This window comes from Octopus sinensis, linkage group LG10 (assembly GCF_006345805.1).
Source record: "Octopus sinensis linkage group LG10, ASM634580v1, whole genome shotgun sequence".
In the NCBI taxonomy this organism is placed as follows: domain Eukaryota; kingdom Metazoa; phylum Mollusca; class Cephalopoda; order Octopoda; family Octopodidae; genus Octopus; species Octopus sinensis.
In genome coordinates this window covers 65,890,091-65,917,841 of record NC_043006.1, presented here as the reverse complement: position 1 = coordinate 65,917,841, position 27,751 = coordinate 65,890,091, and the positions used below count along the sequence as shown (strand labels likewise).

The window sequence follows — 27,751 nt, the reverse complement described above, 5'->3', positions numbered from 1 at the left end:
TTTTTAGCACCTTCAGTTGCTGTAGAGAAGAACTTTAATTAAAGTACATTTTTGAATTAAAAAGAAAAAAAAAGTATTACTGGGTGGCAATAGACAACTTGGTTTATTAAATTGGTTAATTAAACTTTGTTAATTTAGTAATGGAGGAGAAAGTCTGCTAAGTCGAAAAGTATTTTCTTGCATTAAATTTATTTGAAGATGGATGGAGATAAATTTTAAGGTTTTCTCTACAATTAATCAATTTCTTGACCTAGGAATGAAATCACAAATTTCAAAGGAAGGGTCATGGTTGGTTGGTTTAGTCTATTAAATCCACTCTATAACTAGACTGGTGCTTTATTGATATTGGGAAGGATTAGAGGATAAGTCCACCCTGGTGGAATTTAAGCTAAATAAAATAAAAGAAAGGAATATAGTGTAAATACTGCCACAGTATCAACTGTACCACCTACCACCCAAAAGTAAAATAATTTCTTAACTTGGTATGAGATCGTAAGTTGAACTTTTGCATGAGAATATTTCTACTGAAATGCAGTTCTCATAAATTTCTATTAATTTTGAAAACAAGCAAGTATTTACCTTCAGGAAAAAAAAAAAGACTGATTTTTGCTTTTATTTCTATATTAACCCAATATTTGTGGCATAATTTTATACAAAGAAATAAACAAAGATTCTTATTATGGAAGGTCTTAATTTAAAAAATAAACAATTCACAGTTACATCATAGAACCAAGGTTGGTTGAAAGCGTTCAGCAATTTTTCCACAGGTGAGATAGAGTCACAATAAATGCAATGTGCAACAACACAGAGCTCTTGTTTACTCACAACGGTCAGGTGTTACCCACGCATCAAGAGTTTTGCCAAGAGCTTGCTTCAGATCATCAGTAGCTTCAGTCATCTTCTTCAAAACATCCTGTAATGGCACAGAAATGTAACAAACTTAACACTTAAAAAGAAAAATAATCATCATAACAATTTACTCTTTTACTTGTTTCAGTCATTTGACTGCGGCCATGCTGGAGCACCACCTTTAGTCAAGCAAATCAACCCCAGGACTTATTCTTTGTAAGCCTAGTATTTATTCTATCAGTCTCTTTTGCCGAACTGCTAATTTACAGGAATGTAAACACACCACTATCAGTTGTCAAGCAATGTTTGGGGGACAAACACAGACACATATACACACACATATATCATGTGATCACATGACTGACCAGGTTATCAGATGTTGCTACACATCGCTGGTCACTATGCGCTTCACATTGTTTTAGCCTTCAAATAACGCTGGCTAAGCGAGCAGGCCAACAGAAGAAAGAGTGAGAGAAAGTTGTGGCGAAAGAATACAGCAGGGATCGCCACCACCCCCTGCCGGAGCCTCGTGGAGCTTTAGGTGTTTTTGATCAATAAACACTCACAACGCCCAGTCTGGGAATCGAAACCGCGAGTCCGCTGCCCTAACCACTGGACCATTATGCCTCCACACACACACATTATATATATATACGACAAGCTTCCAAATCCACTTACAAGGCTTAGGTGCAGACACTTGCCCAAGGTGCTACGCAGTAGGACTGAACCCAGAACCATGTGGTTGGTTAGCAAGCTTGGATGGTTCAGCAGGAGCTGGTAAGCCACAGTGTAAATTGGGACATAGAAGGGCTACCAACTACTTCTTAGAGTGTGCTGGGTGCATTTTGTGTGGCACTGGACCCAGTGAGGTCACCAAGAAACTTCCAAGACAAGACTGCCTCCGCTCTCACCTTAGGTGGAATGTAGAATACCATGTTATGAGTGGGAGACAGGAACAAGTGTCTTGCAGTATGGAACATATACACGTATATGCAGGTTTATTCTTCAACAAGAATATTGTTGGCAGTCTGACAATGGCTTAATTGGCCAAAACTTCAAAGTCACTGTCAGCAATATTCTTGTTTAAGAATAAATTAATCCTTTACAACAGTATAGGGTAACCCCTCAGATTCGTGTAAATTTGTTTTTATTATGACAAAGCATAAAAATAAACATTAACACGGGGGGGGGCTGAAAAGTTCTTGGCTTTGGGTAAAAGAAAATACAGGAGAATCAGTTAATTATGATTGTATTCAACATATTCCCCACTCAGATTCTACATTCATTGCAGCAATCCTTCAATTTTTCTAAGCCCTGTAAAAACTTGGAAAGTTGGGCCTTATGATACCCTTAAAGCCAGGAACTTTTTCAGCACCCCTGCATATGTATAAACATACAACAAATGAAATAAAAGAATGGTAATCAGAGAGTGGCTGTATTAATGCCAATGCAGTATTTAGTTTTGTCCACTTAGAGATTTGAATTCAGATACTACCAGAGGCATAGGAGTGGCTGAGTGGTAAGTAGCTTGCTTACAAACCACATGGTTCTGGGTTCAGTCCCACTGCATGGCAGCTTGGGCAAGTGTCTTCTACTATAGCCTCGGGTCGTTAAACGATGATGATGATATATATATGTATGTGTGTGTGTGTGTGTATATGTTTGTGTGTCTGTGTTTGACCCCCCCCCCCAACATCACTTGACAACCGATGCTGGTGTGTTTACATCTCCATAACTTAGCAGTTTGGCAAAAGAGACCGATAGAATAAGTACTAGGCATGCAAAGAATAAGTCCTGGGGTCGATTTGCTTGACTAAAGGTGGTGCTCCAGCATGACCACAGTTAAATGACTGAAAGAAGTAAAAGAGTAATCTTATCCTCTCGTCATCGTGCTTTCTTCTCACTTTTCTATGCTTGTACAGGTTAGATGAAATGCATTGAGGCAGATTTTCTACAGCCAGCCGCTCTTGTTGTCAACATGCATGTTTTCAAGCAAGGTAATATTTCCTCACAGCACAAGGGCTAAATGTGTTTTACAGAAGGTTGCAAACAATGTTAAAAGTACATGTGTCTGTAGAGTGTTCAGCCACTTGCAAGTTATTTTCAAGAGCAGGCTGTTCCATTAATCAGATCAACTGGAACCCTCATCATGAAAAGTGACAGAGTGTAAATTACATGAGTGTGTGTCTCTTCATGATGGCACTGCACAATGGTGTCACTGTCATAGAAGCAGTGTCATTAATTTCCAACTGTCCATGAAAGCGCCATGGAAAAATATTACCTTGCTTGAAAACAAAGGTTGACGATGGGAAAGGCAGACATTTGACCATAGAAAATCTGCTTCAACAAATCATCTGATCCATGCAAGTAAAGAAAAGCAGCAGTACTATCCCAGATCTATGAGCAATACTCAACATTCTAGTGGAAGTCTTACTTGAGTTCTGTAGAGAAAAAGTAGAGGGGGATTATTTTCCGGTCCTGAAGAGAAGGCTGGTTTTTGGGATTAAAAAAATATTTAAGTTCGCTCAACATGAGAGATCAGAAAAAATTTAAACTCCATTAGAGTATCTCAGATAGAATTAATTAGCTATTAACTGCCTACAATTAATCAGCTTTAATTATCTAATGATTAACTGTACCCAATTATACAGTTTTAATTAGCAATTGATTGACTGTACAGTTTTACTGTTTATCCTTTATCTTTCACTTGTTTCAGTCATTAGACTGTGGCCAAGCTGGAACACTGTATTGAATAAATTTTTAGTTAAACGACTCAACCCCAGTACTTATGTTTTTTAAGCTTGGTACTCATTCTATTAGTGTCTCTTGCCGAACTGCTAACTTACAAGAACATAAACACAACACCAGTTGCCAAGAGATGGTAGCAGACAGACACACAGTTTTATATACATATTACTAGCTGACCACGTGCCATTGATAATGACAGCTAATTATAGTATTTTATATATAAATAAGGTACAAAATAAGGCACATAATAACCACACATACAAACATTCACATACTTCCTTTGTACATGCACACACATACACTAACACAAAATTGAAATGTTGATTTTTTTCACCCTTTCCTTTCTCCCACTCCCTCTTAGTCAAGGCTATTACTCTCACTACTTCACCTTCACTGAATTACTAGTTTCTGTCCTCTGCATCCAGCATGATTCTGGACAAATATATATATATATACATACATACATACATACATACACACAAACACACACACACACAAATATATAAAAACACTACACTCATTATTATATTAGGAGATATATATATATATATATATATATATATATATATATAAATGATATATATGTTCAATGGGCTTCTTTCAGTTTCTGTAGACCAAATCCACTCACAAGGATTTGGTTGCACAGTGGGACTGAACCTGGAACCATATGGTTAAAAACGAAACTTCTTACCTTAATCATGCCTACACTTAATTATACAGCTTTAATTAGCTGTTGATTAATTGTACAGAATTATACACACACCATTGCAGAACACACTCATCTGATTCTGCCTTTCAGAGAAAAAGAAAAGAAAAGACCACCAATAAAGAAAGTACGTACCTGGGACAATTTCACAATATTAACATTCTGTTCAATTTGTTCTGGGTTACGAGCCCCAACAATGATAGACCGGACGTTCTGCTGTTGCAGTAACCACGACAGACTGGCCACAGACATATTGATGTCAGCTTCTGTACAGATTTCTTTCAACTTCCCAAGTGTCTACAAAGAGAAAATAGGATAAAGTCAGATTTATTTCCACATGATTTCACTCTTTCAAATTGTGACCTGACCTACCTATCCACTCATCCAATCCTCCTCTGTTCAATTCCATATGACGCCCTGACACCTTTTCACCAATGTCTTCTCTCCTTTAATACTTCACTCCTACTCAGTTGAGGAGGTTTGTCTTGCAAGTGACTGGTGCTGGTATAACATGAAATGCACTCAGTATATTCTGTGAAGTGGTTGGCGTTGGGAAGGGCGTCCAGGTGCAGAAACCATACCAAAGTAGACATATTAAAACTTGGCACAATCCTTTCGTTCATCAGCACCTCTTAAAATGCCCAACCCATGGAAAACAAACATTAAACAATGATGATGATACTGCAAAGACAATAGCAAAATCAATCTATATTATTAAGGTATTAATCGGATTTAATGGGGACTCACAGAGGCAAAGTGGCTGAGTTCCTTTCAAGCATTGGGCCTCACAGAGGTAAAAACCAAAACCTCTGGCATTATGTTGTGCTTGTGAAGAAAACCCATCAAGCCTAGCAAAATCGCAGTTGTGACAGATACTGGTGTCATGCAAATGACACCCATGCCTGTGGCACATAAAAGCACCCATTACACTCTCAGAGTGGTTGGCATTAGGAAGGGAATCCAACCATAGAAAACCATGCCAAATCAGATTGGAGTTTAGTGCAGCCTTCCAGCTTACCAACCCTAGTCAAACCATCCAACCCATGCCAGCATAGACAACAGATGTTAAAAGATGATGTGTGGGGTGTAAGGATGGAGGTAGCACAGAGAAGAAGGCAAGATACCAGGAGTTGGTAGAGAACTTTTGAAAGAAAATATGGAAAATCAGATTTTAGTCAACAGAGGTATGTAACTAAAGATTCACTTGTTATTCATTCAGTAGGGCCTAAGGAGCTCTAGGCAATACAGAGAGAGATTGTCGAGAAAGCATCTAGTTGGCTCTGGTTAAAAAAGAGATGGCCCAAAACACTCAGTGACTCCATGAGACAACACAAGCAATCATATCCATGAGACAACACAAGCAATCATATTTAAGAAATTCTCTATGTAGTTACTTGGCCTGCTAGAAACAATAGCCAAATATCTCATTGTTTCAAAAAGAGGAAAGGCACATTCAACATTAAGATGAGACAGTCATCTTTGAATGCAAACCTGCTCAATCAGCTTAGACCCAGGGCTAAACAACAACGTTCAACATGTGTAGACACCAAAACACTCATTGATGGGAATAAATCCATTGTTGGTTCCTTGACAAGAGATTGAGAGACTTGGCATTTGATAACATCTCAGAGGGTTTCTTATTGTCCATACCCACCTCTCCTGGACCTATTAATCGATGTTTAAACCCAAATAGACACACAGGTACGAGACGTTTTGACACCGCCATATTGGTGTTGCTGATTCAATGCTGACCGATTTCAATTCAGATGTTTTAAGCTTTCTCTTTCTCTCTCTTATATATATTCTTTATTCTTCTATTTGTTTCCGCCCTAAAGAGTTTTAGTCGAACAAATCAACCCCAAGACTTATTTATTTTTAAGCCTCGCATTTATTCTATCGGTCTCTTTTGCCAAACTGCTACGTCACAGGGATGTAAACACACCAACACCAGTTGTCAAGTGGTGATGTGAGGACAAACACAGACACAAAGACACATACATACAGATATCTACAACAGGCTTCTTTCAGTTTCCATTTACCAAATCCACTCACATGGCTTTGGTTGACCCAAGGCTATAGAAGACAGTGCCACGCGGTGGAACTGAACCTAGGACCATGCGACTAGGAAGCAAGCTTCTTACCACACAGCCATGCCTAAATATATCTATATCTATGTTTCTGTATTATACTAAAACTCAAAGTTTGTTTTCCAGACATTTCATTAATGATGATAAAGATTACAAATAAAATAGTCATTTCCCCCTTTAAGAAAAAAAAAATCAATATGAAAATACTGACACTTCAAAGAGTCCTGTTAGCTACCACTGCCCATCCTTTTTTCTTACTTTATTTTTTCTTTGTGAGTGCCATAGATTTGAAAGATAGAAATTCTTTCAATATTTATACAAGATATTTTCGAATCACTGGTACTAGATATTTTTTTTTCTTAAAGTAGCTTGCTTACAAACCACATAGTTCTGGGTTCAGTCCCACTGCGTGGCACCTTGGGCAAGTGTCTTCTACTATAGCCCTGGGCTGACCAAAGCCTTGTGAGTGGATTTGGTAGACAGAAACTGAAAGAAGCCCGTCATATATATGTATATATATGTATGTGTGTGTGTGTATATAAGTTTGTGTGTCTGTGTTTGTCCCCACAACATCGCTTGACAACTGATGGCGTGTTTGCATCCCAGTAACTTATGGTTCGACAAAAGTGACCGATAGAATAAGTACTAGGCTTACAAAGATTTGCTCAACTAAAGGCGGTGCTGCAGCATGGCCACAGTCAAATGACTGAAACAAGTAAAAGAGTAAAAAGAGTAAAAGGGAAAATTACTATTTTATTTAAGATAAAATATTAATCTTTACCATCTTAATCAAAAGACAGACAGACTACCTCTTTATAGACAAAGATCAGTTGCAATGGAGGAGTTGAATCTCATAAGAATGGAAAAAGAAACAACAAATGGGTTGTGCCTTATAATGAGACTCTTTTAAGAGCATTCAAATGCCACTGCAATGTTGAAATCGTTGCTTCAGTGAGGTCAATTAAGTACATCAAGTACACACTGAAAGAAAATGTCAAAGCTGTTATGATAGCAAAATCAGTCAATATCTAATGGGTTGGTATATTGGACCATCCGAAGCAGTTGCAACCATTTTAGGATTTTCAGTTCAGGAAAGAACACCTGCAATAGTGAGACTGCAAGTTCATCTACCAGATGAACAAAGATGGTTGTCAATGAGCAACATATGAGAACAACACTGACAGAATTCTTTTCACTGTGTATCAATAATGATTTTGTGAAAACATTATTTTATGCTGAAATATCTATGTATTTCACTTGGAACAGTAGTAACAAAGAATAGCAAAGAAGAAAGCCAGGGAAAAAGTTGAAGGCCATTTGAACATTTTCAAAGAAGAAACACTTGGTTGTGTTTATGTTGTCACACCAAGGACAGAAGAACTGTATTATTTAAGAATTTTATTGCATGAAGTTGAAAATAGCATTTTTGCTTTTCCCATTGCGCATCAACATTTTCAACTTGGGGTTGTTGTGACCCAACAGGTCAAAGCAAGTACGTCTAGTATATAGATGTGTTTGTGTGTGTGTGTGTAAATATATTTCTCTATATCAAAGGAGGTAGAAACTCCATAAGATGTACCCAGTGTAAGCTATGGGGACACAAGAGGTACAGCAATATCAAAGGAAGGCTAACTGGGAAGATAGTTTTTGTGTGGCAAATGCTCAGGAGCAATAAACACTGAAAATATGCAGAAAACAGCTTGCATCACATTCCAGGGAGAAAAACTAGAAGTAGTTGATAGCTTCCGTTACCTAGGTGACCAAGTTAGTAGCTGGGGTGGATGCTCTGAAAGTATAGTTGCTAGAATAAGAATAGCCAGAGCAAAGTTCAGAGAGCTCCTACCTTTACTGGTGACAAAGAGTCTCTCATTCAGAGTAAAAAGGGAGACTGTATGATGCATGTGTACGAACAGCTATGCCACATGGCAGTGAAACAAGGGCCGTGACTGCTGAGGACATGCGTAAGCTCGCAAGGAATGAAGTCAGTATGCTCAGATGGATGTGTAATGTCAGTGTGCATACTCAGCAGAGTGTAAGTACCTTGAGGGAAAAGTTGGATCTAAGAAGCATCAGATGTGGTGTGCAAGAGAGCAACTGCACTGATATGGTCATATGTTGCGGATGGATGAGGACAGTTGTGTGAAAAAGTGCCACACCCAAGAAGTGGAGGGAACCAGTGGAAGGGGTAGACCCAGGAAGACGTGGAATGAGGTGGTGAAACATGACCTTTGAACAAGTGACCAAGACCTTTGGAGATATGCTGTGCTTGAGAAGACTCGGCAAGCCAAGTGAGACCATAACCATGACCTATGCCAGTGCAACATAACCAGACCATTTAAGAGTACCCTTCAATCATTGGGCAATAAACTGTGCTTGTGAAAACCTGTGGAGTCAAGTGAAATCGTTGTCATGGCCAATGATAGTACCGCCTGATTGGCACCTGTGCCAGTGACACGTTAAAAATACCATTTGAACATGATCGTTGCCAGTGTCACCTGACTGGCTCCCGTGCCGGTGGCATGTAAAAAACACCATGCAAGCATGATCAATGCCAGTGCTGGCTGACTGGTCCCTTGCTGGTGGCATGTAAAAAGCACCATTCAAGCATGGTCATTACCAGTGCCGCCTGACTGGCTCCCATACTGGTCGCACATAAAAAGCACTATTCAAGCGTGGTCAATGCCAGTACCACCTGACTAGCCCTCGTGCCAGTGGCAAGTAAAAAGCACCCACTACACTCTGGGAGTGGTTGGCATTAAGGAGGGCATCTAATCTAGCTGTAGAAACTTTGCCAGATCAGATTGGAGCCTGATACAGCCTTCTGGCTTGCCAGCCCCCAGTCAATCTGTCCAACCCATGCCAGCATGGAAAGTGGACATTAAATGATAATGATGATGATGTATAAGGGGAGGGAAACTGTTCATGTCAACTGTGTTCAATTAATAAATTGTAATGACTTTCTCTCTCTCTGTTTTTGTGTATATTTCTGCACACCCATACATGTGTGTGAGTGTGTGTTTGTCTGCCTCCAGTGCCAAAAAAGTCCTGTCATCAAAACTGGTTGAACCTCCAATCAGCCATACCAGCTCATCTTAATCCATGGACATAGCTAGACCCACGACTAAATACCTACACACATGGACCCAAGTTGAGAACCACTGGTTAAAGTTTAAAATCTAAAAATACTTACTTCAAATAGAAGTTTTTCGTGGCCATCCTGACCATGGCGAGACATTGTAGTACTGAAAAATAAAACAAATGTAATAGCAAGATTATTATTATTATATTATTATTGTTACCTTTACTACATAGTCAAAACGACTCCAGCCATGTCCCTTCCATCCTTTATTCAGATATTATATCTAGGACTACATAATCTACTGTATATCTTTACAGGTTAGAAGCTTCTTTCTCAATCACATGGTCCTGTATGTATGTATGAGTGTGTGTGTGTATATATATATATATAGTTAATCAATTGCTAATTAAAACTGTATAATTGTCATCTGTATAAAAAATTGTCAAACTGTATAAAAAGTCATGGGATGACTATATATTTATTACATATTTTGCTTATTTGAATAACATTTGCTGACAACTTTATCATTATTTTTATAGATAATGATGACTTATTTGAATTTTTAAAATAAAGATATATAGACACAGGTGAGCACTTAAGTGCAAAACAATGTGGTAAAAATAATACCTGAATACTGAAGGTAGAATAATATCTATTTATTAAAGCTGCAAAATTATCACAAGACTGTTGCTCAGAGTCTCATGTTCCAAACGAAACTGAATAAGTCTTGTGATAATTATGCAACTTTAGGAAGGCCTGTAGAAACTTCAGCATATCAGATTGGAATCTGGCACAGCTCCCCAGCTTTTAGTCAAACTGCCCAACCCATGCCAGTATGGAAAATGGGCGATAAACAATGATGATGATGATGATGTAATTCTTCTATCAGGTCATCCCGTAAGTTCTGTCCGAATTTTGAATAAAGAAAACAAGTGATCAAATGTTATATTTAATTGAAATTTAATCATTAATGTACTTTCCTTGATTATCTATGACTTCCATCTATTTACAAGCTTTTTAATCCCATCAATGTAAAACTCCCTTGGTTTCAAAGCAAAGAACTCTGAAATGTCAATTTTGACCTCCCCCTGGCCTGCGAAAGTTATGTCCCCCAAATGATTCTGTAAGCTACAAAACAAATGGTACTCTGAAGGAGCAAGATCAGGATAATAAGGTGGATGGGGAATTTTTTTCCCAACCAAGCTCTTCAATCTTCTGTGATGTGATCTTTGCAGTGTGGGGTCACACATTGTCCTGATGAAACATCATTCCTTTTTGATTCACTAAAACGGGTCTTTTTTTCTTCAAAGCTTGGTTCAAAGGCTCTAATTGCTGACAATAAACTTGAGCATTGATTGTTGCATTAGGTGGTAACAATTCAAAGTGAATTACTCCTTTGCAATCCCACCTAATAGAGAGAAGAGCCTTTTTCCCATGAAGTTCCCTTCTCAGTTGTGGTAGAAATTTTATACCCTTTTACCTAGCCACTGTTTACGACATTTAACATTTCAATAGAAGATCCATTTTGCGTCACCAGTCACAAGTATATCCAAAAAGGGTGAAATGAATTCGCGAGAATGGAGAGAAGAGCAGATGTCAACTCGGGATTTGTGGTTACTTTCGGACAATTCATGAGGCACCCATTTTCCAAGTTTAGGAACCTTTCCAAATTGTTGAAGATGATGATGAACAGTTTTATGGTTTGAACTAAGCTTTATTGCCAATTCTTCAACTGATAATGCAGGATTTTCTTCAAGTAATGCCTCAAAGAGCTTATCATCAAACTCAACTGGACGTTCTGTTCGATCTTCATCTTCAAGTCTGAAATCTCTACTTCTGAATTTTGCAAACCATCTTCTGCAAGTTCTTTCATTCAAGCATTCTTTCCCATAAACTGAGTGTATGTTTCGAGTCACTTTGGTTGAAGAGTTTCCTTTTTTGTACTCATAAAGCATTATGTGCCTTAAATGCTCTTTGGATATATCCATTTTAGAAAGGGTTTTAATCAAAGAAATTTTAATTCAATTATTCTGTGAAATAATATCTAATTAGTTTAAATGTACACAAATGCATAAAAATAATTTTTAATTCCATTAGACAATCTAAAATACTATTAAATTTCATTCAATTTTAAAAAAGGTAAAATCGGACAGAACTTATGGGATGACCTGATATTTGTTTCAGTCATCAGACTGTGGCCATGCTGGGGCACCGCTTGAAGAATTTTACTTGAATGAATCAACCCCAATACATATTTCATTTTTAAGCCGGGTACTTATTCTGCGAATCTCTTTTGCTGAAATGCTAAGTTACAGGGACATAAACACACCAACATCGGTTGTCAAACGGTGTGTGGAAGACATGTATGTATGTATATATATGTATGTATGCGCACGCGTGTGTATGTGTGTGTGTAAAACAAAGATAATGTGTATACCAGCGTAACAACTTGGTAGTATTTACCAAGGGAAGATAACTCGTGAAAGAATAAGTGAACACAGCCCTCTGATATAAAATTAATATAACCATTACTAGTAAGTTTTAGGGGTTTTCACATCCATAGTTTAAATCCCACCAACTTTAACCTTGCCTTTTAGGGTCTGTAAATTACAGTACCAGACAAAATGCCACACACGAATTGCCTTGATGTCACCTGACAATTATAGATGATAATGTCCTTTGTTCCCAATCTTCCATGGAAACCTATCTGAAGATGGGCAAATATTACATTATTTGGAAACAGGAGTAGGTTGGCAACAAAAAGGGCATCAAGCCATTGAAAATTTGCCTCAGCAAATTCCACCTGACCCATGAAATGCGATAAGAAGCTTGCTTCCCAACTACATGGTTCCAGGTTCAGTCCCATGGCATGGCAATGTGGGTAAGTGTCTTCTAGTATAGCCTAGTGGCTAACCAAAGCCCTGTGAGTGGATTTAGTATATGGAAACTGAATGAAGACTATCGTGTGTGTGTTTATTCTTCACCACCACGTGACAACTGGTGTTGGTGTGTGTATTTATGTCTCTGTAACTTAACAGTTGAGCAAAATGAGACCGATAGAACAAGTAACAAGCTTTCAAGAAAATATAAGTTCTGGAGTCAATTCATTCAAATAAAACTTCTTCAAAGCAGTGCCCCAGCATGGCCACAGTCTAATGACCGAAACAGGTAAAAAACAAAAGATGCAAGCAAGGAAAAGTAGGCACGAAAATGATAATGATGAATGAAAAGGAGTAAAAAAAAAATAAAACAACTCAAAATTTAAGAGTTTTATGGTTTCAGTCACAAGTCCTTACCTGGATTTAGAGAAGAGCTTGCCACGTCGTCGACCCTCAGGTAAACTGTCAGGGGTCAGGTATTTGCCAGAAAGAAGACCTTGCTGTAGAGGTGAGTAGGCCAAAATGGAAATGTTTTTCTCCATACAAATTGGTTTAACTTCGTGTTCGATTGAACGCCACAGTAAATTGTACCCTATCTGCAACGACAAAGAATGGTTAAGTTGAACAGGTTGTATATGAATGTGTACGTAGGTGGAACGGATGTGTGTATACGGGTGAATGCAGATGTGTGTAGACAAGAGTATGTGTGTGAGTGTGTCATCATCATTTAAGCCAGGGATTTTCCACCATGTTTTCCTTATGGACCCCTATGATTACTGTTTTATTCTAATAGACCCCCATAGCCATTCGATGTATCTCTTTTACTCTTTTTTCTTTTACTTGTTTCAGTCATTTGACTGTGGTCATGTTGGAGCACCACCTTTAGTCGAGCAAATTGACCCCAGGACTTATTCTTTGTAAGCCTAGTACTTAATCTATCGGTCACTTTTGCCAAACCGCTAAGTTACGGGGACGTAAACACACCACCATTGGTTGTTAAGTGATGCTGGGGGGAGGGGGCAAACACAGACACACAAACATATACACACACATACATATATATATATACATACATACATATATACGACGGGCTTCTTTCAGTTTTCGTCTACCAAATTCACTCACAAGGCTTTGGTTGGCCTGAGGCTATAGTAGAAGACACTTGCCCAAGGTGCCACGCAGTGGGACTGAACCCGAAACCATGCGGTTCGTAAGCAAGCTACTTACCACACAGCCACTCCTATGCCTATATAGTTTTATAGAAACGTTTTTCAGAATTTCCATTTTATTTATCACACATCAATTTTAGTAGGTTGAAGTATAATAATAATAATACTAATGAAATTATTGTGCACAGTACTCAGATGCACTACAACTCATCAAAGGTGCATGTACAGTACATAGAATTATGTACAAAAGTCAGGAAAGTGAGCAGTGTATGAGTCATAATATACATGTGTGCACGTGTATGGAAGGCAGGATATCAGGTGTAGTGTTGGCAACTTTCAGGAAGCATGGAGGGTTTAAAGGATGCAATGCTTTGGCAGCTAACAACTGATGCAGGTAGTTTGTTCCATGCTTCAGCAACTTTGAGTGTGAAAAAATGTTTCTGAAAGTCATGGGAGCTGTGCTGTTTTCTGACTTTGTAGCCATGCTCACATGTGTTAAACACATGTAGCTCAAAAAGGTGCTCAAGATGGTTATAAAACATTAAAGAAACCTAGCTGTTTCTTGCAACACATACATCTAACGCAAAATTTTTCAAGGGGCCCCAAAAAACTATTTTGGAGCCACAATCTACTATTGTATACTACACAATCTACCCCCCAAAATATTATATGGACCCCTGTTGAAAACCATGATTTAATCCCATAGCAGTATTATAACACATATTTATTACCATTATTTTGAATTAATCAAGCATTATCTCATAGCTTTGATATTTTAATAACGTGATTGTTTATTTTTAGAATGACATAGTAGTAGGTGTGAGAGGCCAGATCTAGCCAGTGTGAACATAAAACGGGTGAAATATTTTGGCTGGATTTAAATGCTAAAGGGTTAACATCTGTATTATACGCTGAAATCATCAGCATTGTTTAACGTCCGTTTTCCATGCTGGCATAGGTTTGACGGTTTGACTGGGGACTGGCAAGCCAGAAGGCTTCACCAGGCTCCAATCTGATCTTGCAATGTTTCTATAGTTGGATGTCCTTCTTAATGCCAACCACTCCGAGAGTGTAGTGGGTGCTTTTTACATGCCACCGGCATGGAAGCCAGTCAGGTAGCACTGGCATCAGCCATATTAGGATGGTGCTTTTTACATGCTACCGGCACGGGGAGCCAGTCAGGTGGCACTGGCATCAGCTATAATTACAATTTCCATTTGATTGAGTTGATTTATAATTTTACTTGACTCAATAAGTCTCCTGAAGCATAGCATGTTGCCCAACAATTCAAAGGTACTTTTTAAATGGGTTGGTTATGCGACACTGGTATAGGCTATGGCTGTGATCTCACTTTACTTGCCAGGTATTCTCAATCACAGCATATCTCTAGAAGTCTCAGTCTTTCATCATTGCTTCTGTAATGCCCAATGTTCAAAGATTGTTGGACAAAAAATATGGAATGCTTCAGAATTTTGCATGTCATCCTTGCACGGGGGGGCCACATTAATTTTTTCAGTATCTTCCCAATTTTTGTATATGTACTGCCATGTAAATGTGTGTGTGTCTCAGTATTTAGCGTATTCGGCTTGTGCTCGCTTGCAGAACTTCCATAAACCTTGAGTGAAACTCACATTAGAATACAGTTCCCTTATTTAAGATGATGTTGTTGAGACACCAACAAACATCTTTGATCGCATCTCCAAATTAAGGCCATCCAGCTGATTACCAAGCTCTCACTCACCAACATATAACAACCAATCCTGAAGATGTGCTGACTCCTCACTCAGCCGATTCTACAATTATTACAACAGCCTCTGATCCTGGAAACTAACTAGATGCACACCAACAATTCCCAGACCAAACCCCATCTTTGCACTACCCCTATGGTAAATCCTTCATCACCAAAACATTATCCCTCTGAAACACCCAACCAGTCCATGTTTTTTCCTGCAGTCATTGACTTATAATGTTCAAGCTAAATACTCATATTTATCTTAAGAGTCTCACATGACAAGTGAAGGTCATTGATGGACCAACTCCTTCCTCATGAATAAAATATTAAAAGACAAAAAAAAAACACATTGCAACACCACCATTATCTCCCATGACCTACACCAACACCCATCACTTCCACCACCATCATCCTCCACCATTTTCACTATTCCACTAACACCCCCCTCCAACATCCCCATTCACCACCATCTACCCCAAAATCACTATTCACCTCTTCCACCATCACTATACCTGGTTAGAAATAGGTTGACCACCAGCTTCAAGAATGCTCTTCATGTTTTTCGGTCCAAAGTTGCAGACACCATAATAATGTATCCTTCCTTTAGCAACTTGTCTCTTCAATTCTTCAACAGTGGCTGTATAGTCAGCAACCATGTCTGGCCAATGGATCTAAAAAGACAACAGAGCAACAGAATGGAATTAGGGAGAAGCAATCACAGAGAACAGATATGGGCAAGATTAACAAAGCCATTGATTTGGGGAGATGTCTTTCTTTCTATTTTTTTAGTTTAGTTTTAACATTTTCAAATAATATTTTCCAGCATACAAGTCAAAGTTTTCAGATCAAAATTTAAATCTCAAAAACATAGGCCTACTTATATACCAAGACTACTTTAGAGGGCCAAAAGTTACATGCGAAATGCAGCAGTATTTGCAAAGATAATGACAATGTTTGAATATTTACACCATATACTAAGTCAACTCGTATGCCAGAAAATATGGCAGTTATATATATACATACATATATAAACATACACAGAGAGACACACACACACAAGTGAGTGACAAATGAAAGAAAAAGGCACTCAAGACATTTAAGTGTTATATAAATTATTATTTAAAACTGTTTGATTTGTCCCCATGCAACTAAAAGTTGTACATGATTTTAATAGAAACTTGGCTTCTCCAGTCTCAGAATCTGAGTCTGATCAAGCCAGTGGGGGTACATGTGTGTATGTGTGCGTGCGCGTGTGCTTTTGCATGTGCAATGGAAGTGGGGTGGTTCATCTTTGTTCACTTAGTATTTGGGTTTATTTTTTGATTTGGTTGAATCTTGGTTAGTTTTGTTTTGATGGTCAGTTATTTTTAGCATTTTGAAGGAAAAGAGTCATTCTAAAATTGTTTTTTAATGTAAGCGTGCCCAAACAAGTCGAATGCTTACACAGAGCAGGTTTTACAGCCACATCATCCAAACCAACCGGGTGAAACTGGGCTTAGCTGCTAGTTATATATAAATATACCTGTTATATGCAGCAGATGCATTATTAGATTAAAATAGCCCTTTGTGTATGATAATTGACCTGTCTGGATACAGTTTACAGGCCAGGTTCTTTGATTACTGCAGGAGGGATGCTACCATTGTGATGGAATCTACACAGGGAAGTCTTGAGAAGCAGCTTCGCTTTTAATCTATGGTGTGGGGAAGAGAGAGAGGATAATAAAGAAAGTTTGTAGTATTGTATTAAGAAGGGGAATGCTTCCAGACATGGCCGAGTTGTTAAGAAGTTCGTAACCATATGGTTTTGGGTTCAGTCCCAGTACAGAGCATTTTGGACAAAGCTCTTCTACTGTAGTTGAGGCTGTCCAAAGCTTTGTGAATGGATATGGCAGATGGAAACTACAAGAAGCCGGCCCTCATCTTGTTCTTTTTGGCTGATATACCCTCCAGCCTTCATCAGGTGTCTTGGGGAAATTTCGAACATGGGTTCGAAATACAAGAAGCCTGTCATATATATGTATGTGTGTGTATAGCACATATCTTTTACTTGTTTCAGTCATTAGACTGTGCCCATGCTGGGGCACTACCTTGAAGAATTTTTAGTCAAATGAATTGATGCCAGTTCTTATTGCATATTTTTTTTTAAGCCTTGTACTTTTTCTATTGGTCTCTTTTGTCAAACCGTTAAGATATAGGGACATAAACACACCAACACTGGTTGTCAAGCAGTGGTGGAAGACAAATAAAGACACAAATACACATACATGCATACAATGGGCTTCTTACAATTTTTTGTCTTCCAAATCCAGTCACAAGGCTTTGGTCAGCCCGTATGATACATAATACATACATAAGGAAAAAAAGTCAAGATAGAAAATGCTAAAATGATTTTATCATAAAAAGCATTTTAGTACTGGTTTCAGTCATTGAGACTTCTTCAACTGGAAGCATGGAAAACAATTAAATTTTGGAAAAATTAAATGAAAAGTTTTTTAAAAGAATACTTGCATAGTATTCAAATACAAGGGGCATTTTCCTTGTTTCTGCCTGTCTCTGTCTCACTTGTGGGTTTGAGTTCATTGTGAATTTATATATATATATATATATATATAATGTGAATTTATATATTATATAATGATCACCACACTAGCAAAAAATAATCAAACAAATGAATACAGAACTGATAAACTTACAGGCTTGTACCACAAATTTTGAAATCAATACTTAAAACAACCATATTTGCTAATGTATAACGCACACACACACACAAATACCTTGCTTTTTAGTGGAAAAAAGCAATATTTCATCATATACTTAGTATCTCAACTATAATAGTCTCATTAGACACATAGCAATTCTTTTGTTACATTTAAGAATAAAAAAAGCACATCTTATACACAGGTATATATGGCAAATTTTCAAGAAAGTGGATCAATGAAGGTTTTATTTTAAAGAACATACATTTGGAGATAGGTCCTTGGCCTGACTCTTCATTAACACTACCAATGCTTAATGTTATATCTTACCTGATAGATATCGATGTAGTTGGTTTTTAAGCTCTGTAGGGAGGTAGTGATAGCAGCATCAATAGCTTCAGCTGTGTAGCTCTCACTGGGACCAGTGGAACGGAAACCATACTTGGTTGCAATCACAGCATTGTGGCGTCTTCCTTCTAGACATTTTCCAAGGACACCTTCAGAGCGGGGATATGCCTGGTTCAGAATAGAAAGATTCATAAGACTTACAAACGATGGAAAAAAATAAATACATTATGTCATGCAAGTGGCACCTGTGCCGGTGGCACGTAAAAGCACCCATTACACTCTTGGAGTGGTTGGTGTTAGGAAGAGCATCCAGCTGTAGAAACCATGCCAAATCAGACTGGAGTCTGATGTAGCCCCTCGGATTACCAGCTCTAGTCAAACCATCCAACCCATGCCAGCATGGACAGCAGACATTAAATGATGATGATGGTGATTCCAGCATAAATATACACACTAGAGAAAGACATGCATTGGGATGTCAGATCAAAATTTTTCTGTACTTGGCATTCCATTTTCCTATGTCTGAGGTAAACTTTATTTGAATTCCAAAAACAATAAGCACAAGTTGTAGAAGACTAGAGCTACAAAAACCCCATAAAACACTGCAATAAAAATATTTCTGTCTTTATTCAGATAACATTGGAAAGATTAACCTTTCAGCATTCAGATTACTGTCAAACCTAAGGTTTATTTATTCACAAAGGTTTGTATTAATCCTGCATTATCTTGTTTAAGGCGGGTTTGAATGTTAAAGGGTTAAAATAAATGGAAAAAAACAAATTTATCTGACAATATTACAAGTATACACACACACACCTGCTCATATATTCACACATGCACTTACATATATGTACACAAGCATATATAGAAGCATACACATATTTACACATATTATGCAGAACATGCAAAAACTAAAATATATATTCACATATTAATTACAATTAGTAATTATCCAAAGTATTTATTGTACAATGAACAATAAATTTAGTTACGTCAGCAACACACACATTCTTTTACTGATTTGTCCACATACACGTAGACATCTTCACACATACATCCACAGAGATGCATCAACACATGCTTTAACACATTTGTGCAAATGTGTGTAAACACACACACACACAGCCTCATCAACAGACACAACTAAGCATCCTCTCACACACATACCCACAGAGATCTACAGGTATACCTGCACACACACACACACACACACAAGTCTACACCACACATATCCACACACAGATATGCCTGCACACACACACAGACAAACAAGTCTACATCACACATATCCACACACACACACAGATCCAGATATACCTACACACACATGCAAACAAACAAGTCTACACCACACATACCCACACACACACAGATCTACAGATATACCTGCACACACACACAAACAAGCCTACCCCACACACACACACAGATATACCTGCACACATGCACACACACACAAACAAGTCTACACCACACATATCCACACACACACACATAAGTCTACACCACATGTCCACGCACACCTCTAAATACAAACATAATAAACAAACAAAACGTCTGCTTACCTCAGCTGTGTCAAAGAAATTGATGCCAACTTGGAAAGCTTTGTCTACAATCGTCTTTGACAACTGAAAAGAAAGAGAAAGAAAGAGATAAACCATTATCATTTTTATGTTTGTTTTTCTATTCTTGGTGAATTGAACAAATCCTCTCCAACACAGCATCCCATCACTTGTTGCATTCCTTTGTCCAGCTTTCTGAGACAGCCTTCACTATTTCTGCCCATGTCTTCTTTGGTTTTCCTCCTCTATTAAACCCTTCCAAATAAAATCTCCTGGCACTGCACCACTTGTATTTACCTGTTGTCCTCCTTACACATCACATGTCCAGACCAGTATAGTCATCACTCCTGTACACTACAATTGACACCTCTTTTTGATGCCAATTTTTCTGTATCTCATCATTCTAGCACAATAACACTACACCCCAGTGAGTCAACCCTTACACAGCCCCTACATTCAGTACCCATGTCTCACTATCATGCAGCACCACAGTTCATACACATCCCTTGTTGTCAAAAAGATAATAGCACCCTAAACTTTCCCATTCAATTCTAATTCATCATCATCTTTTAACATCTGCTTTCCATGCTAGCATGGGTTGGTTTGGTTTCTACAGCTGGATGCCCTTCCTAATGCCAACCACTTCACAAAATGTGCTTTTAATGTGACATTGGCACAAGTGCTTTTTATGTGGCACTGACACAAGACTCTTGCAGGCTGATCCTCTTCACCAAGGCCAAATGTAATATATGTAAATGCATATATGTGTGTGTGTGTGTGTGTGTGTGTGTGTGTGTGTGTGTACATAGTCACCACCATTTGATGTGATTTTCAGATGGAATTTTGTTGAGGCAGATTTTCTACAGCTGGATGCTCTTCCTGTTACCAACTCTCACTTGTTTCCAAGTAAGGAAATGGCCATGCTCCATATACAGAAGAGGGGTATATAAAGATTCCATTCAGTGAACCCTATGTAATCTATAGTTCCAAAAGAGGTGTAGCGGAATCAAAAGCAAATGATAGACAAGACCATTGCTTGTTGTAGATATACAGAAGTAGTGAGCCCCCCCCCCACCTCCTGGAACACAAGTATAATAAGTTCTTTGTAATGCTCAGAAGGTTGATAGCTTCTCTTATCTAAGTGACCTAATCTAGCAACACAACTAAGGATATAGTAGCCGATGCCAGTGCCACCTGACTGGCTCCCATGCCGGTGGCATGTAAAAAACACCATCTGAAAGTGGTTGATGCCAGTGCTGCCTGACTGGTTCTTGTGCTGGTGGCATGTAAAAAGCACCATTTGATCATGGTCATTGTCAGTGCAGCCTGACTGGCTCCATGCCGGTGGCATGTAAAAAGCACCCACTACACTCTTGGAGTGGTTGGCATTAGAAAGGGCATCCAGCTGTAGAAACCTTGCCAGAACAGATTGGAGCCTGGTGCAGCCTCCCGGCTTACCAGTCCCCAGTCAAACCGTCCAACCCATGCCAGCATGGAAAACAGACGTTAAACGATGATGATGATACATACATGCATACATACATACAGATATATATATAATTGAAACCCAAGAGGAGAATGGAGATTTATTCACATTCAAAACTTTATTAAAAAGTTTCTGACAGCATATATAACAATGACCAACATATGTTCCTACTGCAGCAACTGCACATTGCTCTGTATGCAATTATGCATCCTAGTCACTGCAATTTCATCAAGGACCCATCACATACGATGTTTTCAAAGTGAACTAATTCAAACAAACTTCCTTCATTGGTATTCAGTTGAAGATGATAGCATTATTTTTAAAAATCAAATTGAATTTTGGTCTTATAATCACCTCTACTGGTATTACAGTTGAATTGTGGTTCTAAAATGTTCATTTATATTATAGTTAATTGTCGCAGTTTTGTTTACATTTTACTGTATGGAGTACATTATTTATTCAGAGGTACTTCACTTATTTTGGGTTTATACCCTCAATTATTATTATTGACATTATTATTATTATATCTACTAGTATTATTTACATAAATATCATTAATTATCACAATCATTATTTTAACTCGTATAATTACTATAAATGGTATATTATGTTTATTCAAATCATTTAAATTTTGTCCAGTGTGGACATCCTATAGCCTGTTCCTGCCTGGTATTTATAAGAGTAAATTTAGAAGTGAAAATTTGGTACATTTCTTCCACACAAAAGTCACATCTATTATCACCACTTCTATAAGGTTTTGCCTTACTAATTATTTCCCAAGCAATAGAAACTACTTTGTTACTATCTTTTAGTGCCCAAATTAGCTTACTAAGGCTGGTAGTATTCATTTTGTTCCTATTTCTAAATGAGCTTAAATGATTGGTAATTCTCTGCATAATATAACATGAGCTAGCTCCTATATAGAAATACTCTCCATTCTCTGAAGTAGTCTTACATCTGTATATGATATTTTTATACCTACAATTAGAGTTAAGCGGACCGATCTATTCCTTGCACAATTGCATTTAAAAGTTCTACTATTAATAGTATCCACTTCACATTCTCTAGATGTGATTTCTATATTTTCCTGCCTGTTTTCCAAGCTATAAGCCTTATGCATATATGCAACATTCTGAGTACTGTACTTTTCAGGATTCACATCTTCTACTTCCAGGATAATGGAAGAGTTCACTCAGGTCTCTTCTATTTTATTGGTTGTCAAACCATAGTTCCTAGTATATACAGGGAGAGAGAGAGAAATGGTGCACAGTTCCATTTTAATAAGGATTGCAATATTTTTGGTTGACTAATCTTACTTCAAAAATATTATCTCAGATCTTTGTCTGTCTAGAACAACTTAGTGCAAAATAATTAACACAAGATAACTAAATATTTGTGATTGATTGATTGATTGATTGAGATAGACAGACAGATAAATAAATAAATATAGACAGATAGTGATACATAGAACTAGTGGATCTGGGTCTTGGGCCAAGTTTATTTAGCAAGGCTTAGGACTCCTTCAATTCACTACTATGGGATCAGAAATGAGTGAGTTGGCTCAAATTTTTTTTTTCAAGCATATGCATGGCTATATGGTAAGAAGCTCACTTTGCAGTCACATGGTTTTGGGCTCACATTTATTGCTTGGCACCTCAGGCAAGTGTCTTCTATTATGTTTCTAAGCTGACCAATGCCTTGTGAGTGGCAGAAACTGAGTGGAAGCGAGCTGGCAGAAATGTTAGCACGCTGGGCGAAACGCTTAGCGGTATTTCGTCTGCCGCTACGTTCTGAGTTCAAATTCCGCTGAGGTCAACTTTGCCTTTCATCCTTTTAATGGATTAAATAAGTACCAGTTCCGCACTGGGGTCGATATAATCGACTTAATCCGTTTGTCTGTCCTTGTTTGTTCCCTCTGTGTGTAGCCTCTTGTGGGCAGTAAAGAAATAAGAAACTGAGTGGAAGCTCCATGTAAGCATGGAAAAGTCGAAGTTGAAACAAGGATGATGAATACATATGTGTGTGTGTGTGTGTGCGTTTTTACCCCACTACTACCACCATCACCACTAGACAACCGATGTTGGTTTGTTAATGATCCCATTACTTAGTGGTTCAGCAAAAGTAAATGATAGAATGAGCACCACACATAAAAATAAGTTCTGGGGTTGATTTGTACAATGGAACCTTTCAGGGTGGTGCCCCAGAATGGCAGCAATCCAATGACTGAAACAAATGATGAATGATTAAGAGAGTATTGCCATGGCTGAAAAGCCTTTCATTGAACATAAGTATGCTGGATCAGGGCTGATCTGAGCATGAATAAACAGTAGACATGAAGGGAAATAACTGACATTGGGAATTTTAAATTGTGTCAAAATAACTATTTTGGGGTATACATAAAGTTAGTGGTAAGAAGCTTACTTTCTACCCACATGGTTTCAGGTTCAGTCCCACTGCGTGGCACCTTGGGCAAGTGTCTTCTACTATAGTCTTGGGCTGACCAAGCTTGTGAATGGATTTGGTAGATGGAAACTGAAAGAAACTCGTGTGTGTGTCTGTCTGTCCCCCCACCATTGCTTGACAATTGATATTGGTGTGTTTACATCCCTGTAACTTAGTAGTTCAGCAAAAGGAACCGATAGAATAAGTACTAGGCTTACAAAGAATAAATCCTGGGGTCAATTTGTTCAACTACAGTCAGTGCTACAGCATGGCCACAGTCAAATGACTGAAACAAGTAAAAGAAATAAGAGATCAACTTTGCCTTTCATCCTTTTGAGGGTGGATGAAATAAGTACCAGTCATCTACTAGGGTTGATGTGATTGACTTATCACTCCCCTAAACTTGTTGGCCTTGTGCCAAAATTAAAACGAATTATCTTAAAGGGGTCTTTTACCCAGTACTATGTCCTTCATTCACAAACCAGTGAGGCAACCTATACAATCACTCAGCCTGTTAGAAATAAAAACTAAATCTCCCTTAAATCACTTATCTAAAAAGAATAAAAAACACCTTGGATAATAATAATCTTTTCTACTCTAGGCACAAGGCCTGAAATTTTGGAGGAGGCAGCCAGTCAATTAGATCGACCCCCAGTACACAACTGGTATTTAATTTATCAATCCCGAAAGGATAAAAGGCAAAGTTGACCTCAGTGAAATTTGAACTCAGAACGTAAAGACAGACAAAATACCGTTAAGCATTTCGCCCAGTGTTCTAACATTTCTGCCAGCTTGCCGCCTTAACCATGGATACTGTCTGAATAAAATATGGGCTGATCATGGCTAGAATACTTTTTGATTACCAGTCTGCTGGATTGGAGCTGACCTACAGCTATATTCATTTGTTGGCCCTCGTTTTAATTTCTGCCGCTAAAATATAAAATATTCTACACTCTCTTTCTGTATGTAAGTTGTCAAGTTTTCTACAGCGGTGGCTCTCAAACGGTGTACTTCAAGTGATGTATCTAGGTGCACCGAGAAGTTTTCAAAAATATAATTGAAGGTTATATTTAGAAAATCAATACTAATTATCGACTGGGTGTCTTGAAAAACAAGTTAAACAAAATTTTGATATACACGAGTGGTAGAGGTTTGCAGTTAAGAAACTGGCTTTGCTACCACACAGTTTCGGGCTCAGCCTCACTGTGCAGAATCTTGGGCAAGTGTCTTCTACTATAGCCCCGGGCCTTGTGAAGGGATTTGATAAACTGATTGTGGAGTTGAAACAAAAAACTTTGACTCTGACTCCTCTATTATTGGCACCTCCGACTCCTCTATGTAATTAATTGTTTCCGACTCCACAGCCATGGGGTTAAAAGTGGTTCTCAATTGGACTTCACAGCATACTTCTTGTGTTTTAAAGTTGAAAATGAGGAAAAATAGAATAAAAAAAAACTTCTATAGTTCATGCAATAAGAGTCAAATAATCAAATTACAGAATCAAGAATTTTTCAGACTTTTCGTTGAAAATGATAAAATTGTAGGATAGTGCGTTATTGCCACTTATAAATTTTAAATTTATTTTGAAACAAATGTTTTACACAAACAATTTTATTTTGAAATTAAGCACAATACTTCAAGAAAGCATCAAGCGGGCCGCAAGATAAAAGTCTGCAGACCTCAGGTTGGCCAGCCCTGGTCTAGATACTGTAGGCTTCCCTTCCCAGCTCTGTCTAGAAGAGCTGGATAGAGGGGACGGTAAAAAAACCAAACAGCATGACAATTTTCGGGTCCTGTGATGGTAAACCCTACACCTTCTCCAGCAGCAGCCTGGTGTGTTTGGCCAGCAGTCCTGACTTCTCTCTTTATCAAAGAATGATAAAATTTCAAAATATCAGCCGCAGATTTGTGTTTGATCCTGTGTTTGGCCAACCGGACTACATCTTTGCTCACTTCTGTTGGGCCAGAGATAGCTATCCACAAGTGCAATCCCCAGAGTGGCTGTTCCAGCATGTCTCCCTCGCCAACTTTCTGTCTGCTTCATTGTACCGACGGACAAAATGGAAAAGTCTTTTTTTTAGTTATAGCTGTTGTATCTCTTAAGACTACACATATCCTTTTAAATGTTCACACAAAAATATGTAGCCGTTATTTTCCAACACTGAAAACCTGTAAGCTCACCTATAGCGTAAGATTAAAGAAAGCGCATCATGAAGTTGTCGACACGGTGGCACCTGATATAGTCACTTGGTATACTTGAAACAACAGCTAGATCTCAAATCACATCCAGCCCAGAGCCGTCTTAAGGCATGGGCAGCAAAGACGGCTCTGACTTAAACATACTAATTAAGAACACATTTGATAATGTAGCCCTAGGTATACACTTTTCTTTTTGGTGCTTAATCAAAGCGGGAAAGGCAACACCCATGGCCTTTCCAGAGTGGGGACTCTGAGACTGAGTGGAAGGGAGGATTCATCATCAAACCAGAAATATAGCACGAATTCTGTAAAAGGACCAAATGGTGACATAAAACTAAGCGATGGATTAAGTCCATTACACAAGAATACAGAGGGTCGGTATAAATTACCACAAGGTATCTTTATCCTACGTTCTAACAATTCCGTCCTTGGTCTGACACGGCTGGAACGCCTTTGATCATAGATCTGTTGCACTACAGTAAGCCTGTGGTTAAAAAGTAGCAGTTATGTAGTGGCGCAAACAAAACAAAATAGACTTGGAGATGAGTGAAGCCTTTAAGTGGTCGCTTGATCTGTTAGAAATAGCAGCCAAATCTCCTTGCCATCTCTAAAATAGGACATGTACCGAAATGTGATGTTCATGGTTCAATGTAAGTTGTCGGGTGTAGAAGATAATGCATCCGGCATCGATGGAATGAAGTTTACATTATTTTGATTTCAAATCTCAGGCAGGGCCAAGCGAGGTCCCTACAGACACATTGGATAGCGTAGTCCGGCGGAAGTAAAAAATACGCACACTCGGTATTCAGGGTTAGAGTTAGGATCAGGGTTTTTGTTACGCTGAAAAGGGTGGTGTACCACCGTGTAGTCTTATATGCAAAATTCCCCTCAATAATACGACCACACACACACACACACACACAAAAATGACAGTACTGCCACGGCTGGAATGCCATTTATCATAGACAGCTTTGATGAGATTGAAGGCCAAATAATGGAACCTCTATAACATGCATGGGCAACCTTTTCCAAAAAGCTAGCAGTACGGGACAAGGCTCGTCGTCAGGCAGACAATACTAAAAACATGTAATTTTTTCGTAGGCGTGTCATTCAGGATGTCTCGCGGGCCACAGTTTGCCCACGGTGCTACGTACTTGCTCGAGTAGCCAGAAACAGCAACGAAATTCCTTTCACTCTACTGTTTTATATTTAAAACAGACATCAATTATTGCAAACTGATATGAACTACGCCTATGAAGGTGGATGGTCTTGACTTGAATATCTTTCGATAATAGCCGGCCTGGTGCTAAAACAACAACAACATGGGACAAAGAGGAGGAGAACTGAAACAGCAGCAACATGGCACGAGGTGGTGCTGTAATGAAATTAAATAATAACGAACGACGACAGACAAAAACATCGCTCACCTCTTCTGTCTGTGCATCCCAAGTATTGTTGGTGATACCATTGTTAAATTGCCATGTACCGAGACAGACAGGAGTCACTTTCAGATCGGTGCCGGGAAGGGTTATGTGTTCCATGGTTGATTCGATCTTGAATAAAGAAATCCGAAGTTACGAGTTCTGAAGCCGGGAAAGAAGAAATGGTGTGGTGAAAGGAGAACTATAAGTGAAAGTGGGAGGAGGAGAACTGAAAGAGAATGTAGCGATGGTGGTTGTGGTGCTGAGGGTTATAAGAGGAGGAGGAGGAGAAGGAAGAATATTATGGTAATGTTACAGATGGATAAAGAAGCAGGAGAAGATATGTAA

General features: G+C 38.4%; 1 protein-coding gene and 1 non-coding gene across 2 annotated transcripts; both read right to left on the bottom strand.

Annotated features, from left to right (window-relative positions):
• Positions 1–27,751, bottom strand: LOC115216743 (NADH-specific methylglyoxal reductase). Its single transcript, XM_029786294.2, has 8 exons — positions 27,410–27,751; positions 19,859–19,921; positions 18,276–18,461; positions 15,762–15,920; positions 12,766–12,944; positions 9,581–9,632; positions 4,439–4,600; positions 1–913 (listed from the first exon to the last, which is right to left on the bottom strand). Exons 1-8 carry the CDS (start codon positions 27,521–27,523, stop codon positions 818–820), a joined length of 1,011 nt encoding a protein of 336 aa, XP_029642154.1. The 5' UTR covers positions 27,524–27,751; the 3' UTR covers positions 1–817.
• LOC115216866 lies at positions 14,966–15,069 on the bottom strand. The gene has a single exon (XR_003882120.1). It is a non-coding gene; the product is annotated as a U6 spliceosomal RNA (small nuclear RNA).

What these genes read in the sequence shown, in the direction of transcription:
- LOC115216743 (XM_029786294.2), bottom strand. Translation starts at nt 27,523, where the DNA reads ATGGAACACATAACCCTTCCCGGCACCGATCTGAAAGTGACTCCTGTC. An exon ending in GGGATGCACAGACAGAAGAG is followed by an intron (nt 19,922 to 27,409) that starts GTGAGCGATGTT and finishes CTTTCTTTTCAG; the next exon opens with TTGTCAAAGACGATTGTAGA. An exon ending in ACTACATCGATATCTATCAG is followed by an intron (nt 15,921 to 18,275) that starts GTAAGATATAAC and finishes TTGTCTTTTTAG; the next exon opens with ATCCATTGGCCAGACATGGT.